A 22,612-nucleotide genomic window follows, 5' to 3' on the forward strand; every position below is an offset into this window, starting at 1 on the left:
AAAACCTGCTAACATTCACTCAGTAAGTTTAATGACAACACTCAACACACCTTTGGGTAACTGACATGTCCTTTATTCTATATTGTCCTATTAGAGTTTTATTTACACCAATACTGTGATATGCTTAAGATATAGATCAGTAAATAAAAATATTAAAGATACCAGTACAGAAAATGCATTCAACAAATTAAAGCAAAAACCAAAGCTCTGGAACAAGACAAGCCTTAACCAAAAATGTTTGGATATACCCAGGGAACTCCTCTTATGAGCCACATCCCAGGCCTCTGGTCTTACACTTTATAGAAAACCCTCTACAATTTTAAATGCTTATTAACATAAGCATACATGTACTACCTTTATAATAAACAGTTGTTCAAATGTTAATAAGGTGCTATCTATGGTCCTAAAATAGGCCACTTCCATCTAGTAAGTATGGATCGTCATAATAACTACATAAATGTATCATGGTAAACAGAATACCTATATACATGAGCCATACTTGAGGCTCCAGCAGTCATGGGTATGAGGTGATCACAGGACATCCATTTCTAAAGCCTCAACAATGCGCGCGGCAGAAGGACGGTCTTTAGGATCTTCATTAGTGCATACGGAGAAGAGCTCAATTACTTTCTGGTATGTTGCATCCAGTTCCTCCATATTAATAGGTGGCCTAGTTCCCAGAGCTGCATAGTATGCATCATCATCAAAGTCACTTTCATCAAAAGTTTTATCTGCTCATGAAGGAGTTAAGAAACAATTAAAATCACTTTAAATCATGGAAAAGGTTAACAACTGCTCAAGCTCACTGTCCTGAAATAATTCATCATCCAATATGCTTTTCATTTTACACAGTCTCTTAAACTGTCCTGCCATGGTGTAGATTAATTATTGTCAGGGATTTAAAGGTTAGCAACCCCAATCCCCTTACTAGGGTAGCTTTCTAATCATTTTCTCAGGCAAGAGGAGTTTTTAAGGTAACTTCTTGCTCCTCTGGATTTTCTCAATTTATCTCCCTGTTCTCAATATACATCTCATTTGTATGAGGTTAAACCAGTTTCTGACCCTGCAACCCCAAGAACTGTAGCCCACCAGGCTCCTATGTTCATGGAATTCTCCAGGTAAGAATATTGGAATGGGTAGCCATTCCCTTCTCCAGAGGATCTTCCCTGGAGGGGAAGAACCCAGGTCTCCCACACTGCAGGTGGATTCTTTACCTGGGATCAAACCCAGGTCTCCCACATTGCAGGCAGATTCTTTACTATCTGAGCTACCATGGAAGCCCCAATTTATAAATTATTCCTTAGTTCAAACTGAGAGGTTGGGATTTATGTTAAAAACACGTAGCTATACCTTCATCATCATCATCATCTGGAAGATTAATGTGTGGAATAGATAAAGTCATCATTTCCCACAGAGTAAGACCAAAAGCAAATATGTCTGCCTTGTCAGTAATAATACCATCCTCCTCCAGAGCTTCCTTAGGTTTCCAAGGCTCAGTGCCAATGTAACAGGCCTCAGGGTCAGTCACTGAAAACAAGATACAGGCAAACTGATCAAAAGGGCGAGCACCAGAAACCACTAAGAAAGGCAAACAACCCAAAGAAAAATGGGCGAGTTATTTAACAGGTAGTTTAATTAATATAGCCAGTAAACATGAAAATATATTCAATCTTGTAAAAAGAGGTTTTCTCTATCAGATTGTTACATATTCAAAAAGCTAGTCAGTAGGCAAGGGTGTAAAGAAACAATTCTCTTAGAAAGGGGCACAAACGTAGATTGTGGATGTCTGGAGCACAGACTTGAGCCAGACTGCCTCACCCGGGTTCAAAGACCTGTGCAAGCTCTGTGACCCTGAGTACATCACCTACTCTGTCCGTTTCTTCCTTTTCCAAACTGTGCTGTCTCAGCTGAGAGACGACCACTTCCCTGCCTCTAGGATTGCTAGATCAGCAAAGAGGGAACAGGTGGAATTACACAGAGGCTTTTAAGCTTCTCTGCCCAGGAATGACACAGGTCCACTCATGTTTCCATTTAAATGTCAGAGGCAACTTCTCAATTGTCATGAGACGGCCAGCTTTCTAGCTGAAACTGGGATTAGACTGAATCACTAGATCAATCTGGGAAGAATTAACATCTTAACAGTACTGTCAGTCCATAATCATGATCTCTCACTTACTTAACGTCTTAATGCTCTCAGTTAAGTTTTATGGTGTTCAATAAAAAGGTCGGACTTTTGGTTTGACTTACTCAATTATTTTATGCTTTTTGGTGTAGCGCCCCCCTCCTCATTTATCCCTGGGGGATACATTTCTGGATCCCCAGTGGATGCCTGAAACTAAGGACAGTACCAAACCATATATATATATAGTATTTTTTCCCTATACATGCACATCTTTAATAAAGTTTAATTTATAAATTAGGCACTACAAGAGTAACAACAAAAATAACATAATAAGATAGAACAATTACAATATACTGTCATAAAGTTATGAGAATGTATTCACCATCAAAATTATCTTACTGTGCAAATGAGTGCCTTCTTCATAACCATGCACTTACAACACACAGTGGCCATAACTTTTAAGGTTTGAGGTGTAATAGCAAAACTAGTATAAATATTTTTCCTACTTCAAAATTTCACAGATACAAGTTGCAGCAGATCTCAGCAAACTCAGCATCCAATTTTTTTTCTTTCCTTATTGAGTTGAGAGCTTTCACCTTTTCACTTAAAGGAAGCACTTTATGGCTTTTCTTTGGCACATCTGAATTGCCAGCACCACTATATACTTTGGCAACATTATTAAGTAAAATAAGCGTTACCTGAACTTAAGCACTGCCATACCAGCAACAGCCATCTGATAACAAGGTGGCTGCTGGGTACCTTCCATCTAGATTAGGAATCCTTCAAGGGGAAGGACTGTGTCCTTTTCTCCTCTATATAGTGCCTAGCACAGTGCCCGACTATACATACTATTAAAAATATTTGGTAAATAATCAACCCAGAAATTACCATCATTAACATATGTACTTTTCATCAGGAAAAGACTGAAGGCAAAAGGACAAGGGGGCAGCAGGGGATGAGATGGATAAATAGCACCACCGACTCAGTGGACATGAATTTGAGCAAACTCCAGGAGACAGTGAAGGACAGAGGAGCCTGGTGTGCTGCGGTCCATGGGGTAGCAGAGTCAGACACGACTTACCGACTGAACAACAATGGCAATGCATCCTTGTAGCTTACTTATTTCATACATAGTAGTGTGTGTCTCTTAATTCCCTATCCTTTTCTTGGTACTTCCCTCTCCCCACTAGTAATCACCAGTTTGTTCTCCACATCTGTTTCTTCTTCGTGATACTCATTTGTTTATTTTCTAGATTTCCCAAGTGTGTGCTCAGTTGCTCAGTCCTGTCGACTCTGTGACCCCATGGACTGTAGCCCGCCAGTCTACAGGCAAGAATACTGGAATGGGTTGCCATTTCCTTCTTCAGGGGATCTTCCAAACCCAGGGATTGAACTCGTGTCTCCTGCATTGGCAGGCGGATTCTTTACCACTGAGTCACTGGGGAACACTCCACATTTAAGTGACAGGCAAATTTTTAATTTAGCTTTACAGTAAATGCCATCATAGTTACCTTCAAGGAAGCACAAACACAGGGTTCATGGCCATACAGGACTGATGCTGCCTGGCAGTGAAAATCTAAGGTGTTAGTTAGCATGTTTACTAGGATTTTTGCTGTTTTTAGTATGCTTTGTTTTCAAGGGTGCATGGGTTTTGATTCTTCTGTTACAACTCTTCTGTAAGCCTAGTCCTAGCTTCTGACTTTTGCAGAAATTAATATAACAGATTAATGTAAAAAATACCCATACTGCCCAATTTTTTTTTTGGAATGTGTTCTTGGGAATGGAATTACAGGACTGAAGGGCATAAACATTTTTAAGGGTTGTTTTTCAGAGAAAAAACATATATCTAAACTGCCCTCTGAAAAGGCTACACACGGTGGTAATTACTATTGCTATTCCCCACCATCTACGTACACAGAAGGACTACCTTCTAGACACATAGGAGGACCACACTTTCCGGCCTGTCATGTTCTTGGGTGAAGCCATTTGACTAGTTCCGGGCAGTGACTTGTCAAAGAAGTGACTTACGTCATTTCTGAACTGGGGCATTTAATTGTCAGGGCAAGACTTTCTAGGGTGGCACTGTACAACAGAACTTTGGTGATGATAAAAATGTCCTTTATCTGTATTGTCCAGTATGGTAGTCACTAGCCACATATAGCTACTGAGCACTTGAAATGTGGCTAAAGTGGCTGAGAAAATGAATTTAAAGAATTTTTAATATAGTAATTAGTTTAAATAGCCATATAGCTAGTGGCTACTGTAGTAGACAGGCTTCCTGGTACCTCAGTAATAAAGACTGCCTGCAATGCAGGAGATGTGGGTTCAATTCCTGGTTCAGGAAGATCCCTTGGAGAAGGAAATGGTAACCCACTCCAGTATTCTCACCTGGGAAGTCCCATGGACAGAGGAGCCTGGTTAGGCTACAGTCCACAGGGTCACAAAGAGTCGGACACGGCTGAGTGACTAAACACAACCAAAAAAACTGCAGTGGACAGTGCAGTTCTAGAGTTTTTTACCTTCCACAGTGATGGACACAGTGACAGCTGTATTCCATACAACAGATATCCTAGCGTGTTATAGGTCCTGATGTGAGAATGACATGGAACACAGGCCTAGTGGATATGCAGCTTGAAAAATAAGCCTTGCTTATTTTAAGGTACTGAGTTTTTGAGGGTTTATGTTACCATAATAAAACTGATCTTAACCTTAATGATAACATTACGACTTCTATGTAGTGCATGAGAGTATGTTAACCTAAACTCTTGTTCATACTAGAATGGGGAAATTTTTCAATGACTTTTCTAGTAGTCATGACTTCTTTTAAAAAGTGGTTTCTGCCTCTCATGTCCTTCTTAAGCCCAACATTAAGGAAATATTCACCAACAATTTTTTCTGTTACTTTTTAAAAAATCTTCAATCTACAGAGATTAGAGTGTGAGAACAGAAAACAACTTTCTCTAAAATAAACAGATACCATCATTTACTAATTTAACTACCTCTTTTCCCACTAATACAAAAACGTCACCTTTATCATATAACAAATCTCATATATTTGGGAACTATCTTTTGACTCTTATGTTGAAATTTTCTGTCTAGTTTGGCATTAGTGTCACTTACTACAGTTTCATAATACTTAACATCTCATCAAGAAAATTCCTACTCAACACTTTTTCACAGAATTTTCCTGGCTGTGTTTGAACATGTATCCTCAAGGATAATCTCTATATTCTCTTTGATATGTTCTATAATAACATAGATTATATTGCGATATTGCAAAATTTGTAGATTTTTAAGTCATTTCTGCTTTTTTCTTCTGGGGTTTCATTTTTTTTTTTTTTTTCTAATTTCAGCTGAAAACTCAGTTTCATAAAGGTTAAATAATGACAGTGTTTTCCTTTGAGTACTTTTGGACCATATCAAATAGGTTTTGATTTGCTCTTACATTCTCATTATTCTCTAAATAGTGTGTAACTGGAATTTCACTACTTCTCAGCTAAGGACTATTTACAAATATTTTAAATTCCTGAAAAAACTGAGTTTTTATTTCCAACTGTACATGAATTTCTATATTTATAGATCTGAGGATAATGAATGTTAACCTTTAGTCTATTCTTACTTTTGTAACTTGAGGTTTTCTTTTGTAACCTAACCAGTATATGGTCAATTTTAATAAATATTCTAACGCATAGAAAATGAACTTATTATTTACTTAGATCTTCTACATCTTAGTTTGTCTATTAGATCTATTAATGATTGAGACAATTAGGCTAAAATCTTATTTTTATTCTTTTTGACAATTTCTCCCTTTATTTGCTAAAGTTACAACCTCGTACCAGTTATTTGGCCTAAGGGTTCATGCCAGTTCTACCTTTATTGACTACAGACATCATTATGAAGTCAATTTATTTATCTTGGTGTTTTCCTTCAATTCAACTTGTAGACTTTAACTGGAAATTAAGATGTACGTAAGTTATAAACAGTATTAGCCTCCCCTATACCTTATATTTTGGAGACAGGAACAGCAACCCACTCCAGTATTCTTGCCTGGAGAATCCCATGGACAGAGGAGACTGTTAGGCTATGGTCCATGGGGTCACAAAGAGTCGGGCACGACCGAGCGACTAACACACACACACACACCCCTTCTATTTATATAAAGAGGCAAATTTAAATGTTATTTATTAAATAATATGTCAAAAGCAGTGGTTTTCTTTGAGGCTTCTGGATTTTGGCTCTGTTCCTCATCAAGAACATATCTTAAATTCCCTGCAGTTTCTCCAACAAATGGTGCTAGGAAAGTTGTACAGCCCTATGAAGTTACAACATACCCCCTCACCATCCACAAAACTCAAAATGCCTTAAAGGCTTAACATAAGACACCATAAAACTCTTTAGAAGAGATCATAGGCAAAATGTTCTCTGACATAAATCATACCAATGTTTTCTTAGGTCAGTCTCCCAAGGTGATAGAAATAAAAACAAAAATAAACAAATGGGACCTAATCAAACTTACAAGCTTTTGCACAGCAAAAATCATAAGCAAAATGAAAAGACAACCCACAGAATGGAAGAAAATATTTGCAAACAATGCAATTCACAAGGAATTAATGTCCAAAACACACACACAGCTCATATGACTCAACAACAAAAACAAACCCATAAAAAAATGAGCAGAAGATCTAAACAGACCGACATTCCTCCAAATAAAAAATACACATGGCCAACAGGCATGTGGAAAGATGATCGACATCACTATTAAGAGAAATGAAAATCAAAGCTACAACGAGGTACCACCTTCACACGAATCAGAGTGGCCATTATTAAAAAGCCTACAAATAACAAATGCTAGAGAGGACGTGAAAAAAAGGAACCCTCTACACTGTTGGTGGGAATGTAAGTTGGTACAATCACTGTGGAAAACAATATGGGGGTTTCTCAGGAAAACTAAAAATATGACCCAGTAATCCCACTCCTGGGCATGTATCCAGACCAAAACAGAATTCAAAGAGACACATCACCACTAGGTTCACAGCAGCACCGTCCACAATAGCCATGATGTGGAAACAACCGAAATGGCCACTGACAGATGAATGGATAAGAAGACATGGTACATATATGCAATGGAATACTACTCAGTCATAAAACAGAATGAAATAACGCCATCTGTAGCAACATGGATGCAACTAGAGATTATCATACTAAGTGAGGTAAGAGAAAAAGACAAATACCATATGATATCACTTATATGTGGAATCTAAAATATGAGACAAATGTACCTGCCTATGAAACAGAATCATTGGTACAGAAGACACACCAGTGCTTGCCAAGGGGGAGGGGGCTGGGGAAGGGATGGAGGGGGACACAGGGGTTAGCAAATGTAAGCTTTTATATATAGAGTGGATAAACAACAAGGTCCTACTGTACAGCAGAAAGCTGTATTCAATATCCTATGGTAAGCCATAATGGAAAAGAATATTTTAGAAAAAGAATGTATTAAAAAGAAAGAAAGAAAGAAAGAAAGAACATACCTTAAATTCCCTGAGAATGGTTAGTATTCACAATAAAGAGAAGAATGAGGTGGGGTGGGCTAAGAGGCAAAACGCAGAAGACTGGCCTTAGTAAGTAATCCTTTTCTACTCCCATTCCAGTTTTTTCTAGCAGTTTCCCAAATCTTGTCATTATGCTGATGCTAAATGAATTTCTTTATAAAACATAAAAATTTTATTTTCTATTCCCAGATCTTTTACCACTTAAAATCCCAATCCAGGTTAGAAACACTTCTCCATGTTTCTTCAATTAAAATATATACTAATGAGAAACCAATAATTTATATTGTGTATGTGGCAAGGGAAGGGGCTGGAGGCTGAGTAGAACAGAGACAGAAGAGATATTTTTTATTACACACTTTTTATTAATAGTTTTTGATTTTTGAAGAATGTGAAGTTATTATTTTTAAATATGTAATTAATAGAAACTTTAAAACTGTACAGAAACCAGTTTAAAATAGAATTCTGCTTACCAGTCATATTTTCATCCAATGGAAGAGAGACTCCTACATCACAGATTTTAATTGTTTCAAAATCACCTTTAATAACAACATTTGAAGACTTTATATCTCCATGGAGCAGTTTCTTATCTTGGTGCAGATACTAAAATAGTGAAAAATTTAAAACATCTGAGCAAAAATACAAACTAATAAAAAAGTGTATAACTTTCAAACAAAAATAACAACCTGAACTCCCTGCCTAACATACAGACTTCTATCTGTCTATCATTTCAAACTATTTGATGCTAGAGAAGGGACCATCCCATGCCATCTCTTAGTCTACCATACTCACCAGAAATCTGAAAGATTCTTTGGAAATTGATGTCTATTTACAGATAAACCAACTTTTAATTTTCAAGCCAACCTCACATACTTATACATCAAAGACTGATACTGCAGATTTCAAAATGTACTACAATTTTACAAAATGTACGATTATTTTGGAAATAATTTTGTAACCTTCACAATGACAGTTTCTGCAAACAAATTATTGAGATAATGCTACACATACTTCACAAGAGGAAGCAGTAATGTAATCTAAGGCTATACTTTAACCCTTTCTTAGAAATGACAAGTGATAATATTCATCCATAATCAAAAACATCGTACAAAACAGTTTTTTTCATTCATCAGCATTTAGGCATCTACACTCCATGACTTGGGCCTGCAAAAGATGCAGAAACAATTCTTGGTATTGAACTTGGAACACTTACTATGCTTACTTAAATGCTGTTAACCATAAATTGAATATGCTCAAATATATTTATAATGTAATTTATTAAATCTATTATACACACACATTTAAAATAATTATTAAATGATTAAGATTATTAGCTTATCCGACCTATTTAAAATAGGTTTTTCTATAGCATATTAAAATATATATTTAAAAATACATATATATATTTAGAAATACTGCCTTTTTCCATTTTCACATTTCATGAATCAACTTTATTTGAACTCAACATGCAACTCTTGACATCACTACATTACATAATCTGTTTTTTGAGTCATCCAACAATTTTCTGGAGCCATGATTACTTAAGTTATTCAGGATACAGAATTTTTATTTCTAACAGCATGTCTAACTCAAAGATACAATAATTTATTTGTATAACCCTGTAAGGGTTTTTTCATTTGACCTATAGATGTATATAAACAATGTCTAATAACATCCCACAAAGCAGTCTTTGAAAGGCTTGTTTACAGCAACAGAGGGTTAGAATATACCCCCAGGAATAATGACTAAATAACAGTCCAATTAACTAAATCTAACATGCAATCTCTATAAGCAAAACTTCCTGACATGGGTGATTTCAGGCCATGTGAAAGTGTGAAGGCCTCTAACAATACTTTGCTGATCAAAACAGTATACTCTTCAGTATGAAAGATTCTATAAAGATTTAAGGCAACTCCCTCTCTTGGAAAAAAAAAATTTTCACCTTGTAACTAGGTATATTAGTATCTGTCCATCATAGATGAATAGATAAAGAAAATGTGGTATACACACACATACACAATGGAGTATTACTCAGCCATTAAAAAGAATGAAACAATGTCATTTCTAGCAACATGGATGGACTTAGTCATACTAAGTCAGAAAGACAAATACTATATCACTTATATGTGGAATATAAAACACACAAATGAACTTATTTACAAAGCAGAAACAGACTCACAAATATAGATAACAGAGCTGTGGTTGACAAGGGGGAGGCTGGGTGAGAGAGGGAAAGATTGGGAGTTTGGGATTAGCAAATGCAAACTACCATATATAGGATGGACATACAACAATGTCCTGCTGTAAAGAACAGGAAATTAAATTTAATATCCTGTGATAAACTACAATGGAAAAGAATATGAAAAAGGAGATATAACTGAGTCACTTTGCTGTACAGCAAAAATTAAACACGACATTGTAGATAATTTCATATTTTTAGGTTCCACAAAACTCATTCAAAACATAATAGCATAGTTACCTTTAACCCTTTTGCCATGTTCAAAGCAACTTTTAAAATTATGGCTGCTGGAAAAGGATTTCGGCTATCTTTATTTCGTTCTTCTATTAAGTCATTCAGAGACTTTTCACCTCCATATTCCATAGCAAGACACAGACTGCCATCGCTAGCTTTAGTGAAAGCACGGTAACCTTAAAGAAAACATGTCATTTTCTTATTGGAGTAAGGAAAAACGAAAGTATTAATTCTTTTACAGTAATGTGACTGAAAACAGATCTGGATCAACACTGTCAAGTACAAAATGAAACAGCTAGTGCTTACAAAACTTGTTTAGTAGATCTAATTTTAAATGCCTTCAGTGTTTGCCAACAGTATCACAAACTGAAATATTTTTTAATACTCTATGCCTTCCTCAGAGAAGGCAATGGCACCCCACTCCAGTACTCTTGCCTGGAAAATCCCATGGATGGAGGAGCCTCGTAGGCTGCAGTCCATGGGGTCGAGAAGAGTAGGACACGACTGAGCGACTTCCCTTTCACTTTTCACTTTCATGCATGGAGAAGGAAATGGCAACCCACTCCAGTGTTTTTGCCTGGAGAATCCCAGGGACGGGGGAGCCTGGTGGGCTGCCGTCTATGGGGCCGCACAGAGACGGACATGACTAAAGCGACTTAGCAGCAGCAGCAGCAAGTCTTCCTAAATATAATGGTTTCACCAGCCTTACTTGTATTAAAAATGAAAAAAGGAAATTACATAAATGAAGATTTTACATTCCTGAATTCTCCATGGTACCAATACCATAATGACTATATCTATTCCATGAAGTTTTAAATATATACTTCAGTTCAGTCGCTCAGTCATGTCCAAGTCTTTGTGACCCCATGGACTGCAGCACTCCAGGCCTCCTTGTCCATCACCAACTCCTAGAGTTTACTCAAACTCATGTCCATTGAGTCAGTGATGCCATCCAACCATCTCATTCTCTGTTGTCCCCTTCTCCTCCTGCCTTCAATCTTTCCCAGCATCAGGGTCTTTTCAAATGAGTCAGTTCTTCATTTCAGGTGGCCAAAGTATTAGAGTTTCAACTTCAGTATCAGTCCTTCCAATGAATATTTAGGACTGATTTTCTTTAGAATGGACTGGTTGGGTCTCCCTGCAGTCCAAGGGATTCTCAAGTCTTCTCCCAACACCGCAGTTCAAAAGCATCAATTCTTTGGCACACAGCTTTCGTTATGGTCCAACTCTCATATACATGACTACTGGAAAAACCATAGCTTTGACTAGATGGACCTTTGTTGGCAAAGTAACGTCTCTGCTTTTTAATATGCTGTCTAGGTTGCAAGCGTCTTTTAATTTCATGGCTGCAGTCACATCTGCAGTGATTTTGGAGACAAAAAAAATAAAGTCTGTCACTGTTTCCCTATCTATTTGCCATGAAGTAATGGAACTGGATGCCATGATCTTAGTTTTCTGAATGTTGAGTTTTAAGCCAACTTTTTCACTCTCCTCTTTCACTTTCATCAAGAGGCTCTAATTTAGTTCCTCTTCACTTTCTGCCATAAGGGTGGTGTCATCTGCATATCTGAGGTTATTGATATTTCTCCCAGCAATCCTGATTCCAGCTTGTGCTTCATCCAGCCCAGCATTTCTCATGATGTACTCTGCATATTCAAATTGCCAACATCCGCTGGATCATTGAAAAGGCAATAGAGTTCCAGAAAAACATCTACTTCTGCTTCATTGACTATGCCAAAGCCTTTGACTGTGTGGATCACAATAAACTGTGGAAAATTCTGAAGGAGATGGGAATACCAGACCACCTGACCCACCTCTTGAGAAACCTATATGCAGGTCAGGAAGCAACAGTTAGAACTGGACATGGACCAACAGACTGGTTCCCAATAGGAAAAGGAGTACATCAAGCCTGTATATTGTCACCCTGCTTATTTAACTTATATGCAGAGTACATCATGAGAAATGCTGGGCTGGAAGAAGCACAAGCTGGAATCAAGATTGCCGGGAGAAATATCAATAACCTCAGATATGCAGATGACACCACCCTTATGGCAGAAAGTGAAGAGGAACTGAAAAGCCTCTTGATGAAAGTGAAAGAGGAGAGTGAAAAAGTTGGCTTAAAGCTCAACATTCAGAAAACTAAGATCATGGCATCTGGTCCCATCACTTCATGGGAAATAGATGAGGAAACAGTGGAAGCAGTGTCTGACTTTATTTTTTTTGGCTCCAATATCACTGCAGATGGTGATTGCAGCCATGAAATTAAAAGACGCTTGCAACCTAGATAGCATATTAAAAAGCAGAGACATTACTTTGCCAACAAAGGTCTGTCTAGTCAAGGCTATGGTTTTTCCAGTAGTCATGTATGGATGTGAGAGTTGGACTGTGAAGAAAGCTGAGTGCCGAAAATTTGATGCTTTTGAACTGTGGTGTTGGAGAAGACTCTTGAGAGTCCCTTGGACTGTAAGGAGGTCCAACCAGTCCATCCTAAAGGAGATCAGTCCTGGGTGTTCACTGGAAGGACTGATGCTGAAGCTGAAACTCCCAATACTTTGGCCACCTCATGAGAAGAGTTGACTCATTGGAAAAGACCCTGATGCTGGGAGGGATTGGGGGCAGGAAGAGAAGGGGATGACAGAGGATGAGATGGTTGAATGGCATCACTAACTCGATGGACATGAGTTTGAGTAAACTCTGGGAGTTTGTGATGGACAGGGAGGCCTGGTGTGCTGTGATTCATGGGGTCGCAAACAGTCAGACATGACTGAGCGACTGAACTGACTGACTGACTCTGCATAAAAATTAAATAAGCAGGGTGACAATATACAGCGTTGACATACTCCTTTCCCAATCTGGAACCAGTCTATTGTTCCATGTCCAGTTCTAACTGTTGTTTCCTGACCTGCATACAGGTTTCTCAGGAGGCAGGTCAGGTGGTCTGGTATTCCCATCTCCAAGAATTTTCCAGTTTGTTGTGATCCATACAGTCAAAGGTTCTGGTGTAGTCAATAAAGAAGAAATAGATGTTTTTCTGGAACTCTCTTCCTTTTTCAATGATCCAACGGATGTTGGCAATTTGATCTCTGGTTCCTTCTCCTTTTCTAAATCCAGCTTGAACTTCTGGAAGGTCATGGTTCACGTACTGTTGAAGCCTGGAGAATTTTGAGCATCACTTTGCTAGCATGTGAGATGAGTGCAATTGTGTGGTAGTTTGAGCATTCTTTGGCATTGCCTTTCTTTGGGATTGGAATGAAAACTGACCTTTTCCAGTCCTGTGGCCACTGCTGAGTTTTCCAAATTTGTTGCATCTAAAAATATACTTTTTTTTTTCTGGCCAAGCCACACAGCTTATAGGATCTTAGGTCCCTGACCAGGAATCAAACCGACACCCCCCAGCAGTTGAAACACAGAGTACTAATCACTAGATTACCAGGTAAGTCCCACTAATTTTTATTTCAGAATGTTTACATTAATTTGATTCTTGCCAAACTTCATCACGCCCTTCATTTTTTATTAGTGTAAGCAGTTAAAATATGTAAACCATTTCTGGATAAACAAGATACTATACCAGATAAATGGTATTAAGTAAATGTGAACTTACCTATAATGTTTGGGTGGTTGAGGCTTTTCAAAATCTTAGCTTCATCAGTTAGTCTCTTTTGATACATACTCTGATAATCATCATTACATCTAGGATTAATCTTTTTCACAGCCCAAGGAGAATGAGACAAACCTCTTGGAGATCTTAAAAAATAAGTAACCAAAAATGTACAGAAAGATTAATACATAATACAGTTCAAATGACTAATAAGAACTTTCACATTTTGAAAAAGACTTGAGAGTATTTTAGGTTTTTTTTTAATTTTAAAATTTTTAGACTATCAACATTTCTGTTATACATCCTTTTTAACTGTGTCATACAACTGATAAACCTACTGATTACAAGAGAAGTCTGATATTGGAAGGGAAGGGTTAAAAAGAGAAAACTAGAAGGAAAAAGATGAAATGTTATAGATTTTAAACTTCAAAATTTCTACAGTATTTTCTAATTTTTTCATTCAATCATGTCAAACTACCAACTACTTAAAAAGCATTTAACTATATGTACCAGATATAAATTATAGAATGTTAAAGTAATAAACATTAATGTCTAAGAAACAATTTAAAGAAGACATGTACAAAATACATTTGGCTCCTGTGTAATCATGCAAATAACAGACTGTTTTTTACCAACAAATATTGTGGCTCTAACGGACACACCAATTCATCTGATATACTTCTCACCATATACATGTGTTTAGGGAGAAAATAATAAACATATGAATAGGGAAAAAAATGTAAACTATTTTCTAGGAAGATGCAGCTGTTTAAGAACACGTAAGGTATAACTGTTTTGAGGTCTAAATAAACAAACAGGTAAAATGAAGTCAGGGAAAGGTTTGTTCACCCCATAAGGTAGGCATTTATGAGTATGGCCAATTACAAAGGACACAGTTTAGGCAACATTTGGGCACAAAAGTCAAAAAGCCTCAAAAGTTAAAGATTGAAAGTTCAACCATAAGAATATAAAACGAGATGGAACCAAGAATCCATTTAGCTCTGTACTACCTCATGAGCACAGCTCTGTGACTGCAGGACCTTTTTTTTAACATCAGAAAACATGTATTCAAAGGATCATTAGATTTCTCAATTCATATACATCTATCATGTGTAAGTGTACTTAAACTATTCTTAAACCTCCAGTTTTAGTTAACAATAGCATTTGGGAATAACCTCTTCCATGTTCTTTTAATATAAAGATTTATTTTTCAAGTTTCAAGGGGTACCCCATAGCTCTTGATTATTTATAATTCAGTAAGCAAATCCATCTTCAGCTTTTCCGTATATCTTAACCTATCTATATCCTATCCTAACCCTGTAGGTTACAGAATGAAAAGGATATTATTTATGTAATCTGAATAAAATGTTGCCAAGTTAAAAGATAGTTCACGGAAAATACTAATACAACAGGCAAATTTCTGTTGAGACTGCACAAGGAAAAAAACAAAAGGAGACACAAACAATACTGCCAACCAAAACGGGGACATATTCAGCAGAGATTTAAAAAATATTCAAGTGAATACTAAAACGTTTAAGCCAATAAAAAGGTAAAATGGACAAATTCTTTAAAAAAGTTAAGAAAACTGATGAAAGAAGAAACATAATCCAGAGTTTAAAAATCTTCCCACAAGAAATACAAAACATAGACAATTTTAGAGTTGAGTTTACTAAACTATAAAGAAACGCTCCATTTCATACAAACCATTCCAGGGAATAGAATGAAAAGGGACTATGAATCTAGCATAACTTTAATTAAAAAAACAAAAATCAAACAGGGACAACAGAAAAAGAAAAATCACAAGCCAATTTCACTTAGAGATGTAAAAATTCTAAACAATAGCAAAATGATTCTATCAGTTTATTTAAAAATAATAATACATCACAGCTATGTTGGGTTTAATCCAGCAGTGCAAATTTAACAGTAAATAATATATACTCTGAATTAAAATGAACATACACATACAAATTTGATCCCTCTCAGGTACCACTGAAATAAAAACTTCAGTTTGAAGACTAAAGACTTGACTTTGAAAGAGAAAAAGCAGAAGGTATTTAGCCTGAGGTAGACTGACACAGTTGAGAACCTGCGGTCTATGTAGGAACAGAGTAATTCATGACCAAATGTGCCTGAAGTGCTCAGTGAGTTTTCACACATGAACATACCTGTGTTATCAACATCCAGTTCAAGATATACATGTCTAGCATCCCCACAAGATATGGGATGCCATCTTAAAAAGGAAAACTGTTTAAGATAATAATAATTAAAAACAAGATAATAATTTAAAACAAAATAATTAAAAACAAGATAGACAAAAATGAAAAGCGAAATAGAAGTATCAGAAAATGAAGTTGGGAAAATTTCCGAGAAAATATTAATAAAACAAAAAGAGAAAACAGAAAAACAGACCAAAAATAAAATAAAGGTAGATCAAAGATTTGAGAGAGTCAATTCCTAGGCAGGTTGATAAGAAGTCTAAGGGTCACCAGGAGAGAGGGGTCTGGAACTCTCAAGGAGGAAGAAACGACAAACTTTTTTTTCCCCTCTACATTCCTTAGGATTATATAACAATAATGTATCCTGCTTGAGGACAGTCTCTGGAAAAAACCTTCTGGCTAATTCTGTTAAATCATGGGAGTAGGTCTGGTGAGGTCTTTACAACCTCTAGACATTCCTTTGATTCACTGTAATAACTAATTGGAGAGCATATAATTCCAGTGCTAAGGCTAGCAAGTGGGTACTCTTTCTACCCGCTTCAGATGTCTATGTCAGAAGCTTTCTCTATCTCCTTTATGCTTTAATAAAACTTTATCACACAAAAGCTCTGCGCGATCCAGCCTTGTCTCTGGCCCCAGATTGAATTCTTCTCCTCCGGTGGCCAAGAACCCCGGTGTCTTTGTGTGATTCAGAAACAACCTTTCAGATTGGGCCAGTAAATCCCACATCCAAATAATAGGAGTTCCAAGACAGAGAACAGAAAAATAGGGGTGAAAATGATCAACAAAGTAATTTTTTAAAATAACCTCTCAAAAATTCAATAGCAATTTTCAGGTTCCAAGAGGTCCATACCCATGCATGTCACTGTGAAATTAGAACAGTGGAGACAAACAGAAGACCATATAAGGTTCCGAGAGAGCAGGAGGAAGAGATAACATAGAGCAGAAACAGCAAGACTCAGCAGTCAGAGAGGCTTCAGAATTCTCAACAGCAGCAACTGAACCATGTTCTCAAATCCTAGGGGAAACATACTTCTGAATGAGAATTCTGACCTAGACAAACAAAAAAGGCCACTCAAGTACAAGTATAAAGTGAAAACATTTTTAGAAAAGTAAATTCTCAAAAATGTATCTTCTGTGCATCTTTTCATGGGGCACTAGCAAATGTCTTCAGCCAGATGATATGTAAACCAAGAAATACTAAGAGGTGAAATAAGAAAAACAGAGGATCCAATTCACCAGAGATGCCAAGGAAATCTCTAGGCTACTATAAAGGAAAATCCCAAGCTAACAGAGCCACATGGAGGACTGGGAGGGTCAGGCGGGAACTGCTACTGCCAATGAAGTTTTCTAATTAAGTCACATACAGTGTAACTTTGTTAACAACACACTCCACATTCTAAAAAAAACTTTTTTAAGGAAAAAAATGAGACTAGCCACAAAACTGTGATAAGTTTTTCTTTCAAAATAACTTAAAACAACAGTTTTAGATATTAAGAAATGGAAGTTCACAAAACTAACAGCAGACAAACACACAAAAGGGGGTGTTTAAGCTGCAAAGATGCTTCAAGAAGACCCACTTATATAAAACCACTATACTAGTCTCAATTCACCAACTTTTTATTCAAGTAAGTATTTCTATTTGGAAACAACATAAACCTAGAGAAGCTAATGATATGCTGCCCTGGACTAATCAGGCTAATTCCTAGGGAGCACTAAACAGTACATAACTGTTTGGCACTTCATAAACATGAAACTAGGTACAGAGTAATGAATAAAAGAAACAACTCTGTAAAAATGTGTTTGTTGTCATATGTAATATTATTGGCTACTAGCATCTATTCTAGTATTCCATTTTTCTTTTAATAATACAATTTTCCTACTTTAGAATCAGGTATTTGCCCTTCTCACTTAACAATGATGACATAAATAAAATAAAAATATTTACTTCTTTAGAAGAGAATATCCTGAGAAGGCAACTCTCCAGATAGAAGGGATTAACAGTCACTGGTATCTCCCAACACTGGTATCCTCTTTGAAGTTTTCTTATTGATAATTCTGTGTTATTATCACACAGGAATCCCTTTCCTCTGTCACTTCCCCCTCCTACACAAGCCAAGGAAAATTTACAAATTACCTCTCTTTTAATAATCCATTAAGAGGAAGCTAGGAGAAAGATGTACCAGGTAGAGCTCTGGCAAAAATACGAATATACCCCAGATCTAAATATTTGAATTTTCACATTCCTTTTGTCTCTAAGTACAGTAGAACTATGGTTCCGTGTAAAAATGTTAACGTGAAATCTTATACTCACCTTTGCATAAGGTAGACATTTACCCCAGTACCAAAGCCAAGCTTCTGCATAAATGGAGAGGCAGGAATATGTACACATGGAGTTAAACATAATGCTAAATGTCAGAAGGAGAAATAAAAGATAAAATTAGTATTTGAAAAGACCTCCACAGATGCACCCTAATGTTCTCAACAAATCATTGTTAAGAGAATTAACTGGCAAAGTCTTGCAAAGCAATTTGACACTATGTGTCCTAACTTTCAATGGATACCCTTTGACCAAGTCTACTTTTGGAGCTCTATTCTACAGTAACACTTAAACAGGGGTCAGCAAAACAGCCTGTTTTTATATGACCCATAAGCTAAGAATTGATTTTTACATTTTAAAAGGGTTGTTAAAAAATAGATAAAGAAGGTCTCTTGGTTGAATCCTTAGACTTCATGACTCTCTTCCAACATGGCCCAAGACAACTATCCAGACAACACCACGGCAACAAAGTATAAACAGAAGCTATACCAAATTCACAGATCAATTGAAAACCCTCATCAGCACTTTTAACCAAAAACCTTATCCAGATTATGCTACCAAATGAAGACTTGCCTTTAATAACACTGAAAAGCCTAGAATCCAGATTTGGTTTCAGAATCAAAGGCCTAGAACTGATTTCAGAAAAGATAAGAACCTGAGGATGACTTTGAATCAAGCCAACACCAAGATCACCCTGAAGAGCAGATTCAAAGTAGAAAAGACAGACAGAGTCAAACCAGCCACGCTCCTCTCAATTACACACCCTCATCAAGGCATTTATGCACAACTCTTATCATGGAATGGATTCCAGAGAGCAACTTTCTAAAGAAGCCAGGGTTACAGAGTCAAGAATTCAAATCTGGTTTCAAAACAGAAGAGCTAGATTCCATGTCCAGAAAAGAACCCGAGGAGGCCTTAGAACAAAGACAATTAGGGACAAGATCCTGGAGATGAGAGAATCCAAGGTACCACACAGAATGGAAGCAGTCTCACCAGGGACTGTCTTATTCCTCTGGAGCCAGAACAGGGGACACAGAGACAGATTAAGTGTACTTGATAACATTAACCTGGATTCTAAACCTCTAACTCTTCCTGGAACATACCCTTCTAAACACACCTTCAGCTTCTCCAGGAGATGAGCCTTCTGGAGACAGTAAACAGGACTTCAGGAGACAGAGACACATACAAAGCACCACAAAGAAAATAAATTTATTAATATTTTTCAGCAATCAAAGTAATGCTAATTTAGGCAAAAAGCAAGGAAAGAAGGAAGGGAGGGAGGCAGGCAAGGAAGAAAGAAGAAAGGAAGAACACTATGCCAAAAGGGTTCCTATATGACCCACAAAGCCTAAACCATTTACTGTCTGCCATTTACAAAAAGTGTGCTAATGCCTGCACTACAGCATGCAGCCAAAAACACCATATACACACGTGAATGCATGCATGCATGTGAATAGTGGGATCTGCTTTTGTGACTACAAAAAAAAAAAAAAAAAAAGAAAAGCCTAACAGTAATCAACATTCAAGTCATAATTATAGCATATCTATATTACAAAGTAGTATAAGGTTATTAAAAGAGATGAGATAGAGTAGTCCTACTTTTGCTCATGAACAATTAACTGCTCTTGGATTGCCCTTTGCCATGAACAACTAGAAAATCTGACAAAGTATAATGGTTTTCACATACTTGACAATAGGCAGGGCAGGACTATAAACGCTGAAAGGAGAGAAACTAATGAGATGAGTCCTATCACTGCCCTAACCTACTGCTTAGAGACACTTTCCAGGCTGAAGCACAAAGAAAGGAAGCCCAAAGGTCTTGTCAAATTGAAGTGACAGATTACCCTCTGTCTGCTGAATTGCCTTGGAAAATACCCTTCCCATATATAGAGGGGGAAAGATAAAGTAGTTCCTTTGAGGTTCAAATTAAGTTGCTTCTTCACCAGGGAGAACCTACAATTCTGCTAGAATGTCAATAAAATTAGATCACAGATGACCAAACTCTGACCTATAAAAGAAGTCTTATTTCTTAAGATCAACATTATAAAGATAACTTATACTAAAATTGTTCCTGTGTGATAGATAACAATGAAAGGATTAAACTATAATACTATGAAGACATTTCTGCTATCAGTAACAATGAAGAAAGGTTTTATATCTTACCAGATTTCCTTTTTTCAGATAATCTGCTTGGTGTCTTGAAATTATTGGTTTCTTCCATTGTAATAATCACTTAAGGTCCTATGATAAAAATAAATAGAAAGGTACACTGCAGTTATAAAAAATACATCTTTCATTCATGAAGTAAAAATTCCTATAATACTGTCACTCATTTACAAAAAATTTGAGAACTGAAAAAGACCATGACAAATGTTTAGTCCAATTGTATTTACAATGAGAAAACTGAAACCCAGAGAGGGAGAAAGATAAAGTAAAAGTAAAATTACTACCCAAGGTCATGCTATTAATGATTGTAGGTCTTTATTTAAAAAATAATGTATGCACTTGGTTAAAAAAAAGAAAAAATGACTAGCACCCTCCCACACTTCCCAGGAGTAATTATTAACAGATTTTTTATATGCTTTTAAGAGCTTGGCTTTGTAGGCAGTATTATTCATAACAGTCAAAAAAAGGAAACAAATAGCTATCAGATAATGAATGGATAAAGAAAATATGGCATACACTACACACAATAAAATATTATTTAACAGTATATAGTCTACATAGGGAATATTATTTAGTCATAAAAAGGAATGAAGTACTCATATATACTACAACATGAAAGAATCTTGCAAACCTTATGCCAAGTGAAAGAAAGCAGACACAAGAGGCCACGTATATGATTGTTTTTCCACACAATATCCAGAAGAGGCAAATCCAGGCACAAAATAAATGAGGAGCTGCCGTGGGCTGAAGGGAATAGAGAAGGTGGAGTGAGAGCTCTGGTGTATGCCTTCTTTTTTGGGGTGATGAAAATGTTCTAAACTTAGGTAGTGGTTTAATATATTCAACTCCATTCCAAAAACCACTTAATTGTACACTTTCAAAAGAGTGAATTTCATGATATGTTAATTACATCTCAGTAAACTATGAGTTTAAAATTATCTATGAAAATACAATGTACATACACAAACAAGTTAATCCAGGCTTTTTTTTTTTCTTCCGTAACATATTTCTTAAAAATTCTTTTTTATTAAAAAAAAATTTTCTTTTGAAATAAGGTTTGGTTTTGTATTAGATTTACTGTAAAGCAAACTGTTCCTACCTGTCTATAAGCTCGTTTGGACTGTCTATAAAAAACTAGGGAGGAAGACAGAACATTGTGATTAAATGCTGCATTGAGCCATTTAATATCCCTTAATAAAGAGCACCTGGGCTTCCCATGTGGCATTAGTGGTAAAGAATCTGCCTGCCAATACAGGAGGTTCGATCCCCAGGTCGGGAGAATCCCCTGGAGGAGAAAACAGCAACCAACTCCAGTATTCTTGCCTGAAGAATCCCACGGACAGAGGAGCCTGGCGGGCTCCTAAGGCGCTTCCGTAAAAAGTACAGAGTGTCAAGCTCTGATTTGAGAAAAGAGCGATTTCTTTCTTCGAATCCCCACCCTACCCCGTAAGTCTGATGCGTACTCGGGTCTCCAAGATGCTTCTTAAGATAATTCCCAGTTTAACGCCATATTCCCAACGTCTTCCACCTTCCTTTCAGGCCCCAAGTTGTCAAAAAAGCAAAGAGGCCGCGGCTCGAAGACGCGGGACCCCCGGCCATGCCCACTCGCGGCAGGACCCCTAAAAGCTCTCTCCTTACCAGAACCACGAGGTGGGACGACGAGACGTCCAGGGAAAGGCTGTCTTGAAAACTGGTCCCGAGCGGCCCCCAACACTCCGCGGCAGCCAGGGGTGAGGGGGTGGAGTCCGACCAGCCAACACACGGACTCGGCTACCGTTGTTCCAAATGGAACCCGCCGGGCTTTCAAAATCGCGCACGCACCGCCCCTACGTCGATCGCGAACTACGGGGCGGCGGAAAGGACACACCAAGCCGGATTCGCCGTTCCTGTTCTTTTTCAGTCCTTTCATTCTGTTCATCGATCCCACCTTACTACCCAATAGGAATACTTTGAAGCCAAATAAAAGGTAGAGAAGCGCAGCAAAGGACGATCTGACTTTTACAGCCACTGTCGGCCTTTCAGAGGGACAACTTCAGTTAAAAAGAAAATATATGCCTGTATTTAGACTGAAATCCTTTCCCAATTAGCGAACGCTGTGCCCAGAATATGTGATGGTTCTTTTGTCATTTTTATTACAAATGTGGCCTTGAAACACTATAACTAAAAAT

At 37.1% G+C, this 22,612-nt stretch overlaps 1 protein-coding gene across 2 annotated transcripts; it reads right to left on the bottom strand.

Moving 5' to 3' along the window:
- Window positions 1-51: 51 nt before the first annotated feature.
- On the bottom strand, window positions 52-22,262 carry PBK (PDZ binding kinase). Of its 2 annotated transcripts, XM_020877887.2 has the most exons (9): window positions 22,083-22,262; window positions 21,076-21,188; window positions 20,442-20,519; window positions 18,273-18,366; window positions 13,746-13,888; window positions 10,151-10,320; window positions 8,145-8,274; window positions 1,351-1,527; window positions 52-731 (listed from the first exon to the last, which is right to left on the bottom strand). In XM_020877887.2, the coding sequence occupies exons 3-9, from the start codon at window positions 20,497-20,499 to the stop codon at window positions 532-534; spliced, it is 972 nt and encodes a 323-aa protein (XP_020733546.2). In that variant the 5' UTR covers window positions 20,500-20,519; window positions 21,076-21,188; window positions 22,083-22,262; the 3' UTR covers window positions 52-531. The 2 variants fall into 2 exon arrangements, with proteins under 2 accessions (XP_020733546.2, XP_020733547.2); XM_020877888.2 differs by lacking the exon at window positions 21,076-21,188.
- Between the last annotated feature and the right edge of the window lie 350 nt (window positions 22,263-22,612).

The sequence above is a fragment of the Odocoileus virginianus genome, chromosome 18 (genome assembly GCF_023699985.2).
Source record: "Odocoileus virginianus isolate 20LAN1187 ecotype Illinois chromosome 18, Ovbor_1.2, whole genome shotgun sequence".
Classification (NCBI taxonomy): domain Eukaryota; kingdom Metazoa; phylum Chordata; class Mammalia; order Artiodactyla; family Cervidae; genus Odocoileus; species Odocoileus virginianus.